A 14,357-nucleotide genomic window follows, 5' to 3' on the forward strand; every position below is an offset into this window, starting at 1 on the left:
CCCCACTCCACAAGAAGAGCTGGAACTCTCCCGCTAAATCCACAGAGACCCAATTACAGGGACTGCAGGAGAAATGACGAGGAGATGCAAAGTTACTCTGCTTTAATTGAGAATGTGTTTAACATTCTCCTCAGGCCACCGTGGCTTACGTCTCTGATGAAACACAGAGCCCTGCAGTGGGACTTTAAAACATATATCTGTTTGTGACAAAGGCAAAGCAGACTCTGATCTGTGGGCTTAAGATATTTTTGGGGGGGTGGGTGTGTGTGTGTGTGGGGGGGGGGGGGGGGGGGGATTTAGGAGGTCGCACTTCCAGTAGAAAATAGGAAAGGAAACGAGGAGGTCTCTTAAAAGTGTTGGCGCTGATTTGTGATCAGGACGCAACACTTTAATGTGGGGCGTACATCAGAAGAGAGTTACTTCACTTGCAGCTGCTGGTTTTAATAGAGCCACATGTTAATTAGCATTGTAGCTAATCCCATATTAAAGAGACCCAAACTGTCAGGTCACATTATAAACAATCGGTCCTAATGTTCGTGCATGTGACATTTGGAGCTGCTATCTCTTCTAGCAAAATGTTCCCTAGGTACTAATTGGCCTACTTTACGCTGTCTTTCTTTGAATTGCCACTTTCTTTATCATTTAGGATATTAGCCTTGACAAGCATCATCTCATATACCATAGGCTCACTAAAACTGGAGATGAGGTGCATCTTTTTTTCCTTCTTTTTTTTTGCAGAGGTACTGCAAAAATGGGAATAAATGTTTTATGCTAGCATGTAATACTGCGAGATCTACCTTCATGGGATATTAAATACAATTTGAAAGAAGAATAAAAAGTTCAAACACTTAGCCAGCAGCAAAGTAAGTGTAACTTTTCACCGCTTGCATTATTTAAGATAGGCTCCATCATTTTATCAATCTATCGATCTCGCACCAGAAAGATGAAAATGGAAAAATAATGAGGCCGATGAATGCTGTGTAAAGAACATCAATGTGCAAAATTTAATTATCTGTGCTGGAAAGAGCAGAGAAAATGTGTCGGCTGTTTTCTAAAACAAAAAGAAAGTGAAAAAAGGAGCAGTTAATATTTTTCCCTCTCTGCATATTTTAATTACCAGATCAATCATAACTTCGTACTGCAGCACTGCAGAGAAAAGAAAATTGCAAGTCTAAATGAAAAACAATAGATTTGCTTTAAAGTCTTCACTCTTTTGAAGTCTAAATTAAAATTTCAGGTACCTTTACAAGAGCCTTCTTCAGAAAGTTATGATATTTAATTAGCGTGTTTAGATTTTGCTGAAATTAAACTTCACAGCCGAGCATCATGTGAAATGAAGACTGGTATTCCCAGGCTTCAGGTGTGGGGGTGGGGATGGTGGGGATGGTGAGGGGGGAGGCCACTGCAGATGAACAGTGGGAATTAAATCACTTCGGCACGTGAGGCCTGTGTATCCTCTGACAGAAGCTCATGTTCTTCTGACTTGTGCTGACACCGGCCTGATCCGGTGCCGGGTCTCTGTGTTCAGTGGAGGGGAGAAACAACTTTACTCCGACTGTGTCTGTGCAGCTCCGATTCTGCGCCTGAAATCAGAGAGTCGTGCCGTAGAATCGACGGAGCAGCTCTCCCGTTCCGCCTTTTTCCTCTTCACACGAGCTTTTCCTGGTTGTGCGAGCACTGATGTTTATTTCTCCTGGCACGTCCTCGCCGGCACTGAGCCACCGATTTCACACATTTTTATTGGCTAATTTGACTGTGCTCTTGCCAGCAGCTGAGAGTGAGCCAGGACTCGGAGAATCTCAGAGACAGTGCTGCTGCTGTGGTTCGTCCTGCTGCTGCTGCTGTCTGACTTAGGGTGCCTGGAGGGAGCAGATGAGGAAACAGAGGCGTTCACCTGCCTCGTAACCAGTAGCTGACCATGTTAAGACCGAGGCGAGCTCAGTCTTAGAAACTGCCTCTTGGATTAGTTACTGTGTGCTGCTGGTGAGTGTCCAGTCAGGGATGTGATTGCCTGTCTGTTAAGGTGACAGGGGTTTAGAGGAGGGGATGTACACCCAGTCAGACATCCAATAGGAGCGCTGCAGCCGGCGCTATGCGTGCGTCCATCCTCAAACATGGCTAACATTTGCACAGCAGCGGCAGTCAGGCGTGATGTCTCTGGGCTCTGAGGTTTGTGCTGTCAGGACGGTAGAAATTAAACCTGGCACTGCAGAGCAGAATGTGCTGAAACTCATCAATTCCACATGGCTAGAGAGCCAAGTGCCTATTTATAACAACCCCCCCCCCCCCATCTTCTCTTCTTTACCTGGTGTGCATCCCTGACTCTAAACACGCATCCATAATGATGAATACACCCAACTGGGACGCTCCGACAGGGCATCAGTCAGGACAGGAAAACAAACACGCCAACACACACACACACGCCATCAGATCACAGCACAGCAGAGGAGGGATAAGACTGACACTGGGAAGGCTGATGGAAAGGTTGAGGCGTCTCAGCATAAAAACACCCGGCAGAATCACAACAATCAGTCACCACACAGGAAACAAACAAGGGCAGTCAGATATATTAAACTTCTACAAAAGGCCCAATATGGAGCTGAAAGATGGTGCAGCGCTGGGAAACGCTGCCACCCAACTACTGGGTTTGTTTATGTTGTCATTTACTGAATTAATGATATTTCATTTTAAAAAGGTACTGTCTGAGCTTCTGCCAAGCTGACGGATGGTAAATTCTTAAGCTATAAATTTGGCCAGAAAAAAAAAAGTGCTCACCTCTGCAGACAGAAAACATACGTAGCAAGCATATTTAAAAAGAAAACACAATCTGTGTTTTCTGTTTGGATCTGCGAGATAATGATTTCTATTTTTGTCCTTCTTGTGGAAGGCTTTTTCTGTTATAGCCCTCAGTTTTATTTTATGAGAACAAACTGGTTTGGTACAAAACTGGCAGTGTTCACCAATTCTATATTTACTTGTAGCTAGCAACAAATCCCAACCTATACGAGTCACCTAGAAAAAGTAATTTGTCCATATCAAGCATTAACCTCCAGTTCTGGGAAATGAAGCGCTTGTCAAAACTGCAGTTCCTCTAGTGGCCACTTGAGGCTATCTTTAAGGAAGCTGCGGCTCTCTTCCACAGCATGTCTTTTATCCTGTTTTCCTTCTCTCACCCCAACCTGCCGCAGCAGATGGCCCCGCCCCTCCCTGAGCCTGGTTCTGCCTGAGGTTTCTTCCTGTTAAAAGGGAGTTTTTCCTTCCCACTGTCACCAAAGTGCTTGCCATAGGGGGTCATATGATTGTTGGGTTTTTCTCTGTATGTATTATTGTAGGGTCTACCTTACAATATAAAGAGGCGACTGTTGTTGTGATTTGGCGCTATATAAATAAAATTGAATTAAATGGAATTGAATAAACTTCCATGTTAAAATGACAATTACAATAAACATTTTTGGTCTTTATAACTAATGTACTTGATAGCAGGTAGATTTTTATTATTTTCATTCATTTAAATCCTTCATAAGCCTTACAATTTTACATTGCACATTAACAGCATGCCCTCTTTGAGTGAAAGGTGAATGCTGACACAGCTGAATGTCTTTTTGTACCAACAAACCACCCAGGAAGTGCATGCTTTTGGGTGAGGGTAATTCTACTTTTATCTGTTTTTTTAGGCTTCAAAAGCCAAAGTTCACAAACCTGTGGGTGGCATCGTCCTGGCTTTATATTAAATTTATCTGTAAATATACCAACTTAAAATTCACTTGCTGATTACAATATTTTCACATTTATTATTCTGTATTTTGTCAGTTGTGCCCACAGTACCTGGCAGAAGTTACACAGGTCACTTTAAAGTTATTCCCAACAAGGATGTTGGTATAGTGCAAAAGGCTGAGCAGGTTAACCAGAGGCCCAGGTTCAAATTCACCCAGAGGCCATTTACTACATGTCTTGCACTGAATACGTTTAGAATGTAAAGTGATGTGTCAACTTAAACTAGACTATCTCTAAGAAATATCAGTATCTTCAGAAAAAGGCTATTTATTCACTGCTCATGTACAGGACTTGGCATTAGACGAAATGAAGTTGCATTGTTACAGCAGGATACAGAGCATTTGATCCAACATCCACATATAAGCTTGTTCATCTCTGATTAATCGTGATCGATAAAAGTAAACTTTAAAGTAATAGAAACTGAAACAGTGAGTGAATCGAGGTGCATTACGTTTGACTCAAAGCAGCTTTTCTGCACTGATGTGGAGAACATGCAAGGCCATTCACCCTCAGGAGATGCAAAGGACGTAGAAGACTCAAGGAAGGTATTATCTAATGTCCAATTACACTCCCACGCCCCCTCACATCCCTCTCCCTCTTGGCTCTCCCTTCTCTCTCATAACTTCCTTACTCTCACCTTCATTCCCTCTCCTTAGCATGAAAAGGACACAAGCGATAAACTGGGAGCAGAAAGCCGGTGGTTTACATGGCCCCGGAGCCCATTATGTTCCCCACAATAGGCTGGAGGCCGGTGCGTGCTATGAATAGGTAATGGCCTGGAGATCCTGGGCCTGGCCTGCTGCTCAATGAGCCTAAGACAGCCGAGCAGGAGACAGGCATTAGAGATACCTCGTCGGCCCAGTATGGAGCAGCCTGGTCATAGCCGGGGGGGGAAGCATGGGAGGATGGGCGAGTGGGAGTGAGTAGGAGGGTGTCGTAAATGCCCCTTACATAAGGTAGGGCATGAATAATAACACAAAGGGAATATTCAGAGGTACCTGGGAGGCACAGATCTGGTTCACTGGCACAGAAATATGAGCCTATAATGTACAAAGAAATCCACACTAGCTTGCTTTTAAAACTGTACGTAGTCTACTAGCAGCTTTTTATCAGACTGTATGACTCTGCTGCTCACTCATTCCGACACCACCTTCCCAAGTTAGCCATCCACTCATGCAATCTGTACCTAATAACCGCAAGGTTTAGCCCATGATGAAGATCTGTCTTCATTGAGCTGGAAAAGCTGTAGCGTCGCCGAGCATTTTTCCTAACGGCGCAGTCCCTCATCTATGAAAGTGCCATAGAGCCCCTCAGACAATTAGGCAGGGAAAAGCTTTATGACCGTTAGACTCACTCAGCGAGCGGCACTCTCACTGCCAGCACCGCCAGGAGCGCTGGCTCGTGCAGAAAGGTAATTACGGAGCCTCTCATAATGACACAGAGGAAGCTTGCGTCATAACACCCACAGCCTTTTATCATAGCGCTGTAATTAATTATCATCCTTTACTCTTTGATTCATTCCACTATTCATAACATATTCATACATTCAAGAGAAATTATCATTTCCTTCAGGAATTAATCAAAAAGGAGGAAAAACTGGTCGGCTCTCGATGGATGATCAAAGATGGTGGACGTCTACCTCGCCGCGTGGAGTACGGGAGGGCAGCTCAGGGCGAGGCATTATGGGCAAAGGTCTCCACTCAGCTCTTATACTCGTGGACAAATTATCTGCAAGAAGCCTTAAACGAGGATGAAAATACAGTTGCAGAAGCTTTTAATGACAAAAACAAAAAAGCACTAAAGCAGATATGACAATCCAAACAACTGTTTTGTCTTTTTTATTGCACATTTCTGGTGCCGCTCTCCAGCATGAAAGGTCATATTACCAGCACAGTCCACCTTTCCAGACAAGACACAGCAGCCATTTTGAGATGTCTTAATTCATTTGAAAAAGACCTCCAAAGCTCACACAGAAAAACAAGCAACCACAACAACAACAATATACATGAAAACATTGTCTTCCCTCACATCATCACTTTTAGCACCTCAGGGGAAGAAATGGCACAGTTAGACTCATAAACAGGTGTCCACCGGCCCCCAGCTCGCACTGCTTTAATAGCTGTTTGATGTTTTTGATGTCTAGTCAGCTCGATCGTACCTTACTGCTTGATAATGAGGGCCAATAATGATTCCTGAGCTTGAGGGGTTAATGGCATGTAACCGGCAGAGCTGCTAATTACACGTTACAAACTATTTATCAGAATCTCCATCTGCGCAAGCACCACAACTCTCATTGTGCACGCTAAATTACTCTACGGATTATCATTGTAAAGCAAGTTTCAGTAATTAGGGACCCATACTGCTGTTTTCTTTTTCCGAGATCGCCGAACGACATCAAGAGGAGAGGAGAGAAAAATAGAATGAGTGCTTAATTTGGGCCTGATATTCAGATTGTCCGGATGTGAGGAGGAATCTGCCTCTCTCCTGCAAACATACCAGGAATCACGGTTCGTCCTGAGGGGAGTTTATACTCTAAAGTGAGAGGGAGGTGTAAATTGCACTGAGAAGCCTGCGAAGTCTCGGTGAGAGTCGGCAAAGTCTGTTTTTCCTGTATGTTCAGATGGCAGCGAGAGCTCTGAGAGAGAGAGCTGTGTGAACAGCGCGGTCCAACGGGCCCGGCTCTCCAGCGATCGGTTATTTGAGAAATAACTGTCATATCCCTCAGCCCCAAAGGTGTGCCTGAGACCATGGAGACGTGTACCATCTCCTCTTCTTCGCCGTAAATTTTTATTAAAATTACCTTCTTAATAAGACAGTGTTCATTATAAAACCAAAAACGCCGGTCTCCCAGGGCCCTGTGGATTAATAAGGACAGCGGTGTATTTTAAGCCGTAAACTCAGCTCCTCACTGTCCTTAATCTCCTTCCTACTTCACAAGGCCAAATTAACACCTCTCCTCAGCTCTGACGGGACCTCATTAGCAAACTTCCAGGGAAAGAAAAGAGGAGAGCAGAACGAAAGGAGAAAAAAAAAAGAGAGAGGAGAAGAAGGAGGGAAGCGACCAATGACAGCCACCAGCTCTGGGATTAACCCTTTCTCCTCCTCCAGCTCTGCGGAAAAACTAGGTCGGCAACGTGTTTCTAATCAGTCGCCTGGTTAGTGATAATTAGAAGGCGAGATTGGACGGGAGAAGAGAGGGAAAGTGGGTGGGGAACATTGAAATGAAAAAAGAAAAGAAAGGGAACCTGTCATGTCGCAAACACTTCAAAGGAGCCGACTTCTCCTTTAGAAGTGGCATGATGAGGGTCCAAATACCAAGAGGCACTCCTCTGGGCCTCCGAACTGCAATGAGGGAGGGGAAGAAAAGGGGGGCAGGGACCCAGTTTTTTTTCCTCCTCGCAAGTATGCATCCTCACACACACACACGCAGAACACGCCGGGACTTTTCTACGGTTCACCACCTGTACAGTGCACCTGCAGGGGAGCTTCGGTCTATCCCAAACCACACAGCCAAATAAGCACATCCAACTCCAACCTTCCCTTCCACTGTCTCCCCCTGCAGCAGCAGCAGGTCGAGGTCCCACGGCTTACACTGAGGTCGAGCAGACTACCGCTGGGTAAAGTTCACAAGCCTCTGCAAGCTGTTTGACATTACCAATAAGGTCAAAGTGTATCAGAAAAACACCAGAGGATTAGATTATTATGGTGTGCTTAGTTGCCTGCTGCACCCTGCGATCAAAAAATAGCTTTTTTGCTTTGCAAGCTGGCTTACTTATAAATGTGCAGAACACGAGCCTGTGGTAGTTACACAAGAGAGACCAAGAGGTACCCAGAGAGGCCTGCAGCTAACATGAAAAAAAAGAAAAAAATCATTGCTCATTATCAGCCATCTATTTTATCTACTATGAAACATCTCGAGACTCCCAGTTGTCAGACATCAATGGTGCTTAAATTAATCCTTTGGGTTCCTGTTTGCACAATAAAGATATGGAAGGGTGCTTCTGATATTTGTGGAACTTTACAGTCGGAGTAATTGAATTAGCACAGAAATCAACCACAGGGTGCTGAATGTGATAGCTCCTGCCAGAAAACACGCTTACTTGGGCATAGTCAATTATAAAGCATTAAAAAGAAGCTGCCAATAATCGCTTCCAAGAGATCTGAACAATCCATGCCGAGTGTTCTAATGTTTACCGATGATGAGGCTTTCAGGTTAGCGCTGAGCGGGAGTTTAGAAGGGGGAGAACGAGACTGGAAACATATTTGTGGTATCATTTCCATAAGCCTCTGCTTCGTGGACCATAATGCAGCTCACAAATGTGATTTATGACCTTGGTTTAATGGCTAGAGCAGAGTCTTGGTAGGTATCAGATGACTTTTTCAATATGGCGACGTCAGAGGGGGCACGCTGAATGCACCATCACAACAGGAAATGAGGGCTTGTCTCAGCCAAGAAAATATGAGAAGCCAGATATCTGATCATCTAATGGCAGATAGATGCTACTTCACTTTGACAGAAAAGGCATCAGTCAATAAGCACCAGATGAGCAGTAACATGAAAAGCACGCCATGGATTCCTTGCCCTATCAATCAAGTGTTTCTTTCCAGGAGCACAGTGGTCTGCTTTGGTCAGTGTGCTAAGCAAGAGTGTCTCCTTTCAGTAGATTATAATGTTATGCAGACAAAGCCTCAGACATCGTCGATAAAAGCGCTGAATCTGCTAAATCTGCTGCTGAATCAGTGATCCGTAGCATGCAAAAGTCGTGCGACTCACCTGGGCTTGGAAACTCTTGAGAACAGGTGCCACCATCTCCCGGACTTCCTGTGTACAGACAAAAAAAATTGTCTCAGCACTTTGTCGTTTTTGCACACACTCCACCTGTCTACCAGTCCCAGTGCGGCACAAACATAAGAAAGAGCACGTTAATGGATTCTCACCACAGCTTCCCTCACATTGCACGTGTGCTGCCGGTGAGTTACGTCGTAATGGGGTGTGAGTATTAGTGGTTAAACCTGAAGAGTTTGAGTGGGCATGTTTCAAAAGTGGGGCTTTCCACTAGCTAGAGATCCAGACGTGTGCGAGCTCTCGCAGCCTCAGGTAAGGGGATTGTGCTGCCAGTGGTGACAGCCTGATCCTGTCTTAAACGCCTGTATTATACTGACAAGATTACAGCAGCGCACTACAGGCTGAGATAGGCAGGCAGCATAGCAAATAGTTTGAAGGTTAATTTATAAAATATAAAAATATTCCCTTTGAATTCAGCCTACATGTCAATAGTTGATCATTTCAAAGGAAGATGATGAAAAAGGACTAAATCATATCTGTATCTCTCTTAGGTTTTGCTTTTCATGTACTCGGTTCAATCTACCTTAATTGCCATTTTGCTTTACAAAAGCAAGGTGCATCGAGGTCTCAGCACATTTTTAATGTAAAGCAGAAGAACATGAAAATAAGTGATGTCTATATAGCTTCTTAGTAGGTATTAAAAATAGCCCAGAACATAAATAATGACACATGAAATTCTACATGTTGTTAAAATCTTATTGTGATGTATTAAGTGTAATGGTTAGGATAGTTTGACATCCGCCCCTTTTAGTAGAATTTAGTAGCGTCTGAAAGTATGATTAGTCAGGATGTGACAAAAAAATGCTCTCTTTCACTTTTTCTACTCTTGGTCCTGCATGATGTCAATGCGAGGGGATATCCCTGTTGTAGTCACCTGAGCCATACACCTCTGGATGTAAGAATTCAAGCCCCACCCACCTGATGTTCAAACCTCTTGTAGTCAGAAGAAAGTTTTCTTAAAGGGAGGGGAAAAACGGCTCGCTTCAGACAGAAGATAAGACGAGCTCAATGAAGATTATATTTTAACTGTGAATTATGCAAAGCTATTCAGGTCCAAGAACATAAATATGGAACTAGAAAATGAGCATAACGGGTCCTGGTTAAATAAGATATTTTTAGTACCCCTAAATAATGACAAGACAAGAACTGATTGTAAACAGAAGAAATATTATAGCTTATGTTCGCTTCAAATGACATTCACATTCCAGTACTTACACTGAAAGATGCATTGCTTGTGTTTAATAGTTTCTCTCCGTGGTGCTAACCACAAAGAGATCTCATATCTGACTACACTGTAGTTAATGCAATGAAATTTCATTAAGGAAAGCTATTCAGGACTGGTTCCAGATTGTCCAGTTCATCAGAATCATATGGCTCCAAGTGCATCACTCCTTTTTACCAGTGCCAACATGTTTCTTTTGACAGCTACATATTGAAAAATAATCAACATTAGCTTTTAATAAGTGGGGCACACCTCAAATACTTATTTCTCCTTTAGTTTCTAAACTCTAACATAATAAAAACTGTTTTGTTGTGGCTCAGCTAAGAAGAATCAATAACAGTATCGGTATCAAGTCTTATCAATATCTATCGCCAGTCCTCATTCTACGGCAGCCCTGAGAGGTCAAATGCATTGCAACTTAAGAAAACGTCAGCATATAGAAAAGCTACCAAAAAAAAACTACACACAAAAAACACAACGGAAAGAGAAAAGATAAAATGCAACTCAAGCGTTTCTGTGGAGACGATAACGTGACAAGCTGCGAAAGTGACAAGCTAACAATAAACGACTAATAGCAAACACGTAGCTACAGTATTACATGAACCATGTGACCTTACCTTTTTCTCCCTCACGGCACTGATTAATCCTTCTTTTAAGCGTATCTCAGCGGCGCAACCCTTCACATGTTTTAGTTTCTGTCACTTCTGCAGCTGTTTTGTCACCTTAATGCCTCCTCCCCCCCAAAAAAACATCTGTTGTGCTTTGACTCTCAGGGCCACCGTATCATTCGCTTTAAAGTCTTAATTAAGGAATCTCATCATTGGCAAACAACAACTTCAACATTTAAATTTGACTTTGGCTTAAGGTAGAATTTTTTTGTTTGTCCCTCAACAAGAAAATCTAAGAATTACAGATGAACTATTAATTAAGAAATAAAATAAAGAGGGGAAAATAGTGCTGGTGGCAAGACAGCAGAAGGAAGGAAGTAGCAAGAGGCTATATGAAAAGATCAATGCAGAGTCAGTGGTCCACACCGCTTCAGCTGAAGACAAACAGTGGATGTAAAGAAACACAAAGCTATGAGATTACATGTGAGATTATGGCTAAGAAGCTAAAAGGGCCTGCTTCATCACTGTAGCAAACTTTAGGGATGCTACTTGTATGTTAGCCTAGCTTTGGAGTAAAATACACAATTTATCTGAGCATCTGTTTAGACTTTTTTTTTTTTTTTAGCATGAGCACATTTCACGTTTGTGTACAGCATGTGTGTAAACATATGTTGAGAAATAGCTTGGGTAATGTGTATATGTAATAATATTCTAATTAGCCATGTGCTTGGTTATGGTAATTAGCCATGTGGAGCTTTGTTTTAAGAGACTGCAAAACATGCTATTCTAGTGAAAGCTGTTAGAAGAGAGTTCAGAAAAAGAATGAACTGAAGATACATCAGACTAACGGAGTTCACTTGTTGTTAAAGGAAAGTAGCTGCTTTGATAGCTCAGTGTATATCACAACTTGTGTCTGGTTCTGTATTGTAACATACAACCAGAGACAAAGTAGTGAACCCTAACAGGCGGGATGGTGCAGAGGGGGATGCGTCCTAATCAGCATTCATCACATTGTTTAGTCAGAATCCCTTTCCTTAATGGGTTTGGAGAGACACCTGTTCCTGATCCATCTCATAAACCTGGAGATATATCAACATCCACTGCCAACTCTGACACCAAGATAACTTTTTCATAAAGTGGTGCTTTAGCTTTGGAGTTGAAAGCAACCAGCACAGTCGTGCTTACCTTTTTTTGCAAATGAGCCCCCTCAACCCTCATCGCACCAAGCCAGAGGCTAATACTGCAAGGCCTCAGCATTTAAATATTAACTGATCTACTGGAAAGGGGAAGGGAGGAGGCTAACCCTGATTTCTCGCAAGTGCTGCGCACTGTTAACATACAGTATGCTAATGCAGGCTTTACAAGAGAAATAATTCCCTGTTCAAAAAGGTATGTGCGGGGGCTTGAGCAGCTGCAGTGATGCAGACAGTCAGTACCTGCTGAGGTGAAGATGAGCAAAATGGCACATAGTTGAAATAATGTAGGGGGGTCATATGTGTGTATGTGTGAGACAGTGTAAGGGGTGGGGGGGTGCCAGACTCACCTCAGGGACATTTCTCTTGAACTCTCTGCTCAGCTCTACCAGGTGCTTGTGGGAATGTTCACTCTCCTCTTGTCGACCCGCCAGTTCAGACGCTGCAGAGTTTAGCTCCCTCTACAAAACACACAAAAGACAGACAAACGGTGAGACGGGGGGAGAGAGAAACAGAGCGAGACAGAGAGAGAGAGACGGCACTTTAGGGAGCCGGCCAAAGCTCATCCAGTAAAGCTTAAGAGTGTACATAAATAAAAATACACTGCTGAATATTAACAATGTAATCCTTCATGATCTCACAGCAGTAATACTTACAGCTAGCCCTGGCCCATAAATAATTAAGCCAAAATAAATCCAATGCCTACAGTAGCAGAAGGCCTTTTAGATAATCAGTATTTGAAATAATCAATACGCTTGCAACAGCTATAGAGCGCCAGTGAGCGAATGGGGTGAGAGGGTGAGAGAGAGAGCAAGGGAGGGAGGGGGTCACATGTTAAGGCCCAATAACCTGACAAACACCCTTATAAACAAATGGAGCTTCCTTCTGAAATGAGTGGCTGTTTTTTAAGCCCGGCCGAGACCTGATTCAAACACACGAGCGCCTCACATGCTGTAGTAATTACCACAGGTCAGATCTATTTTCAGCCTCTTTTCCATCTCTCTCCCCCATCGCCCGCACCAATCTTTATATTGATCCCGCTCAGATTTTCAATACGCGACAGCAGCCTCCATAGCTTTAAACCACATTACCCTTTTGCTACAACAACGGGCCCCAATTGCTATTCCATTAATGTCACATCGGTTGCTTACATATCTGTAGTCATAGCAAAACGAGAGCTCCGCCCTGCCGACATGTCTGATCCGCTATGCATAGCTGCCTGTGCAGCAGGCCCCTTCATCAGAACCTTGCATTCACCGTGGACTCAGCTGCACCACATGCCATCCGCAAATCCAATATTATTGATCAGTCATCCAATTCCCGGCTCTTTCAGCAAACAGAAAAAAAAGGGAGAAAGCAGATTCGAACTCTGCTTTCCTACACCGAGCAGTGAAACAGACAGCAGTGTATTCCTCTTAGTTTGGACTGTGATTATCAGTAATTGACGAGGCTCTTCTTCTCTTGTAACTGCTGGGTTACAATATAAAAAGTGGAGTAGGGGATTCAATTACCACTACGAATTTATATATGACGGAAATTAAATTGACTGTGTTTTAATTAATCTGCAGTCTTACTTAAAGGCAATTTAATAAATCATAACACGACAAGGAGGAGAGGGAAAAAAGTCAGATAATGGAAGGATGAAGCTTCCAACCAGCCGTGGCCTCGTGGGATGGTGACAGCCTGTCGGTTGGAGAAGCGGTCTGTTAATTGAAGGGCTGCTGGTTCAAGTCCCTGGACTGGCGAGTCAAAAAGGGGCTAAAGTAGGAATGTGCACTGTCTTAAGCGAGATGCTATACACTGAAACTCTAACGCCACAACTTTACCAATTTGTCTACAAGAAAGGTACCTGACTGATGCTATCGCCTCTGCAGTAAAAGTTTGTTGCGACAGCATGCAAGCCTTGAGGACATTTACAACCTTGGCGCTGTATTGGCCAAGGTCCATGCTCCTGAGATGTGACGAGCAGCGTCCAATGTCAAAGCTACAGCTTTAATGCCCATCAATCCACCCCAGGTTCCTCTACAGGAGGTTATATTAAACTTATCCCACTAACTCTTTCTTCTCCAACCGTCTTAGCCTATAAAATGTTCCACAGAAGTCCATTTAAATGTTAGGTATGGCATTATTGTATGTCACAAAACTATAACAGCATTTTATTCTTTCTGACTTCCTGACTCTTTCATTGGCGTTCAGCCTCAATGCAACACACTGAATCTTTAAATTTGTTCAATCAAAACAACACTTTCAGTCATTAAAAGGTTAAAAACCATACAACTAAGGATGTACTGATCCATCACTCCAATATCACTATCAGCCCATTTATCAGCCCAGTTGACATATGCAATGAAAGCAGTGAGAGCCAAGCTGAGGTCTAAAACTTTCAATTTAACTTTTTTGAGTGCCCTAACATGTAAAAAAAATCAGATTTAATTCATGCAGCTTTGTTTATTTTCTATAGATCTTAAACTTGAACTGTCGAACTGTGTCCAGTTGTTGAATTATAGTAATTTTATAACAACACACATGGATAGTCATGTGTAACATGTTTGCAAAGGATTTAATTTCTGACAAAAACTTCACTTTCCAAGAAATCGGTGATCGATCACTGAACACAGAGCGTCATCGCCACAGGCTAAAGACGGAAAAGTCACAAGCATCACTACAAGGGGGCAAATGTTCCTGACTGGCCAGGTTGCACCTCCAGGCATGTG

At 43.2% G+C, this 14,357-nt stretch overlaps 1 protein-coding gene across 7 annotated transcripts in view; it reads right to left on the reverse strand.

Moving 5' to 3' along the window:
* The window catches only part of cux2b (cut-like homeobox 2b), a 95,997-nt gene that overhangs the window by 47,513 nt on the left and 34,127 nt on the right, over nucleotides 1-14,357 (reverse strand). For 6 of the 7 annotated variants that reach the window (XM_026186165.1, XM_026186163.1, XM_026186166.1 and 3 more), the window contains exons 2-3: nucleotides 11,994-12,104; nucleotides 8,549-8,596 (exon numbers count right to left, since the gene is read on the reverse strand). In XM_026186165.1, coding sequence (XP_026041950.1) covers nucleotides 8,549-8,596; nucleotides 11,994-12,104 — 159 coding nt within the window. Of the gene's footprint in view, nucleotides 1-8,548; nucleotides 8,597-10,459; nucleotides 10,999-11,993; nucleotides 12,105-14,357 lie in introns of those variants that run through there. The other variant, XM_026186167.1, reaches the window with a different exon arrangement.

Source organism: Astatotilapia calliptera, chromosome 12 (assembly GCF_900246225.1).
Source record: "Astatotilapia calliptera chromosome 12, fAstCal1.2, whole genome shotgun sequence".
Classification (NCBI taxonomy): Eukaryota; Metazoa; Chordata; class Actinopteri; order Cichliformes; family Cichlidae; genus Astatotilapia; species Astatotilapia calliptera.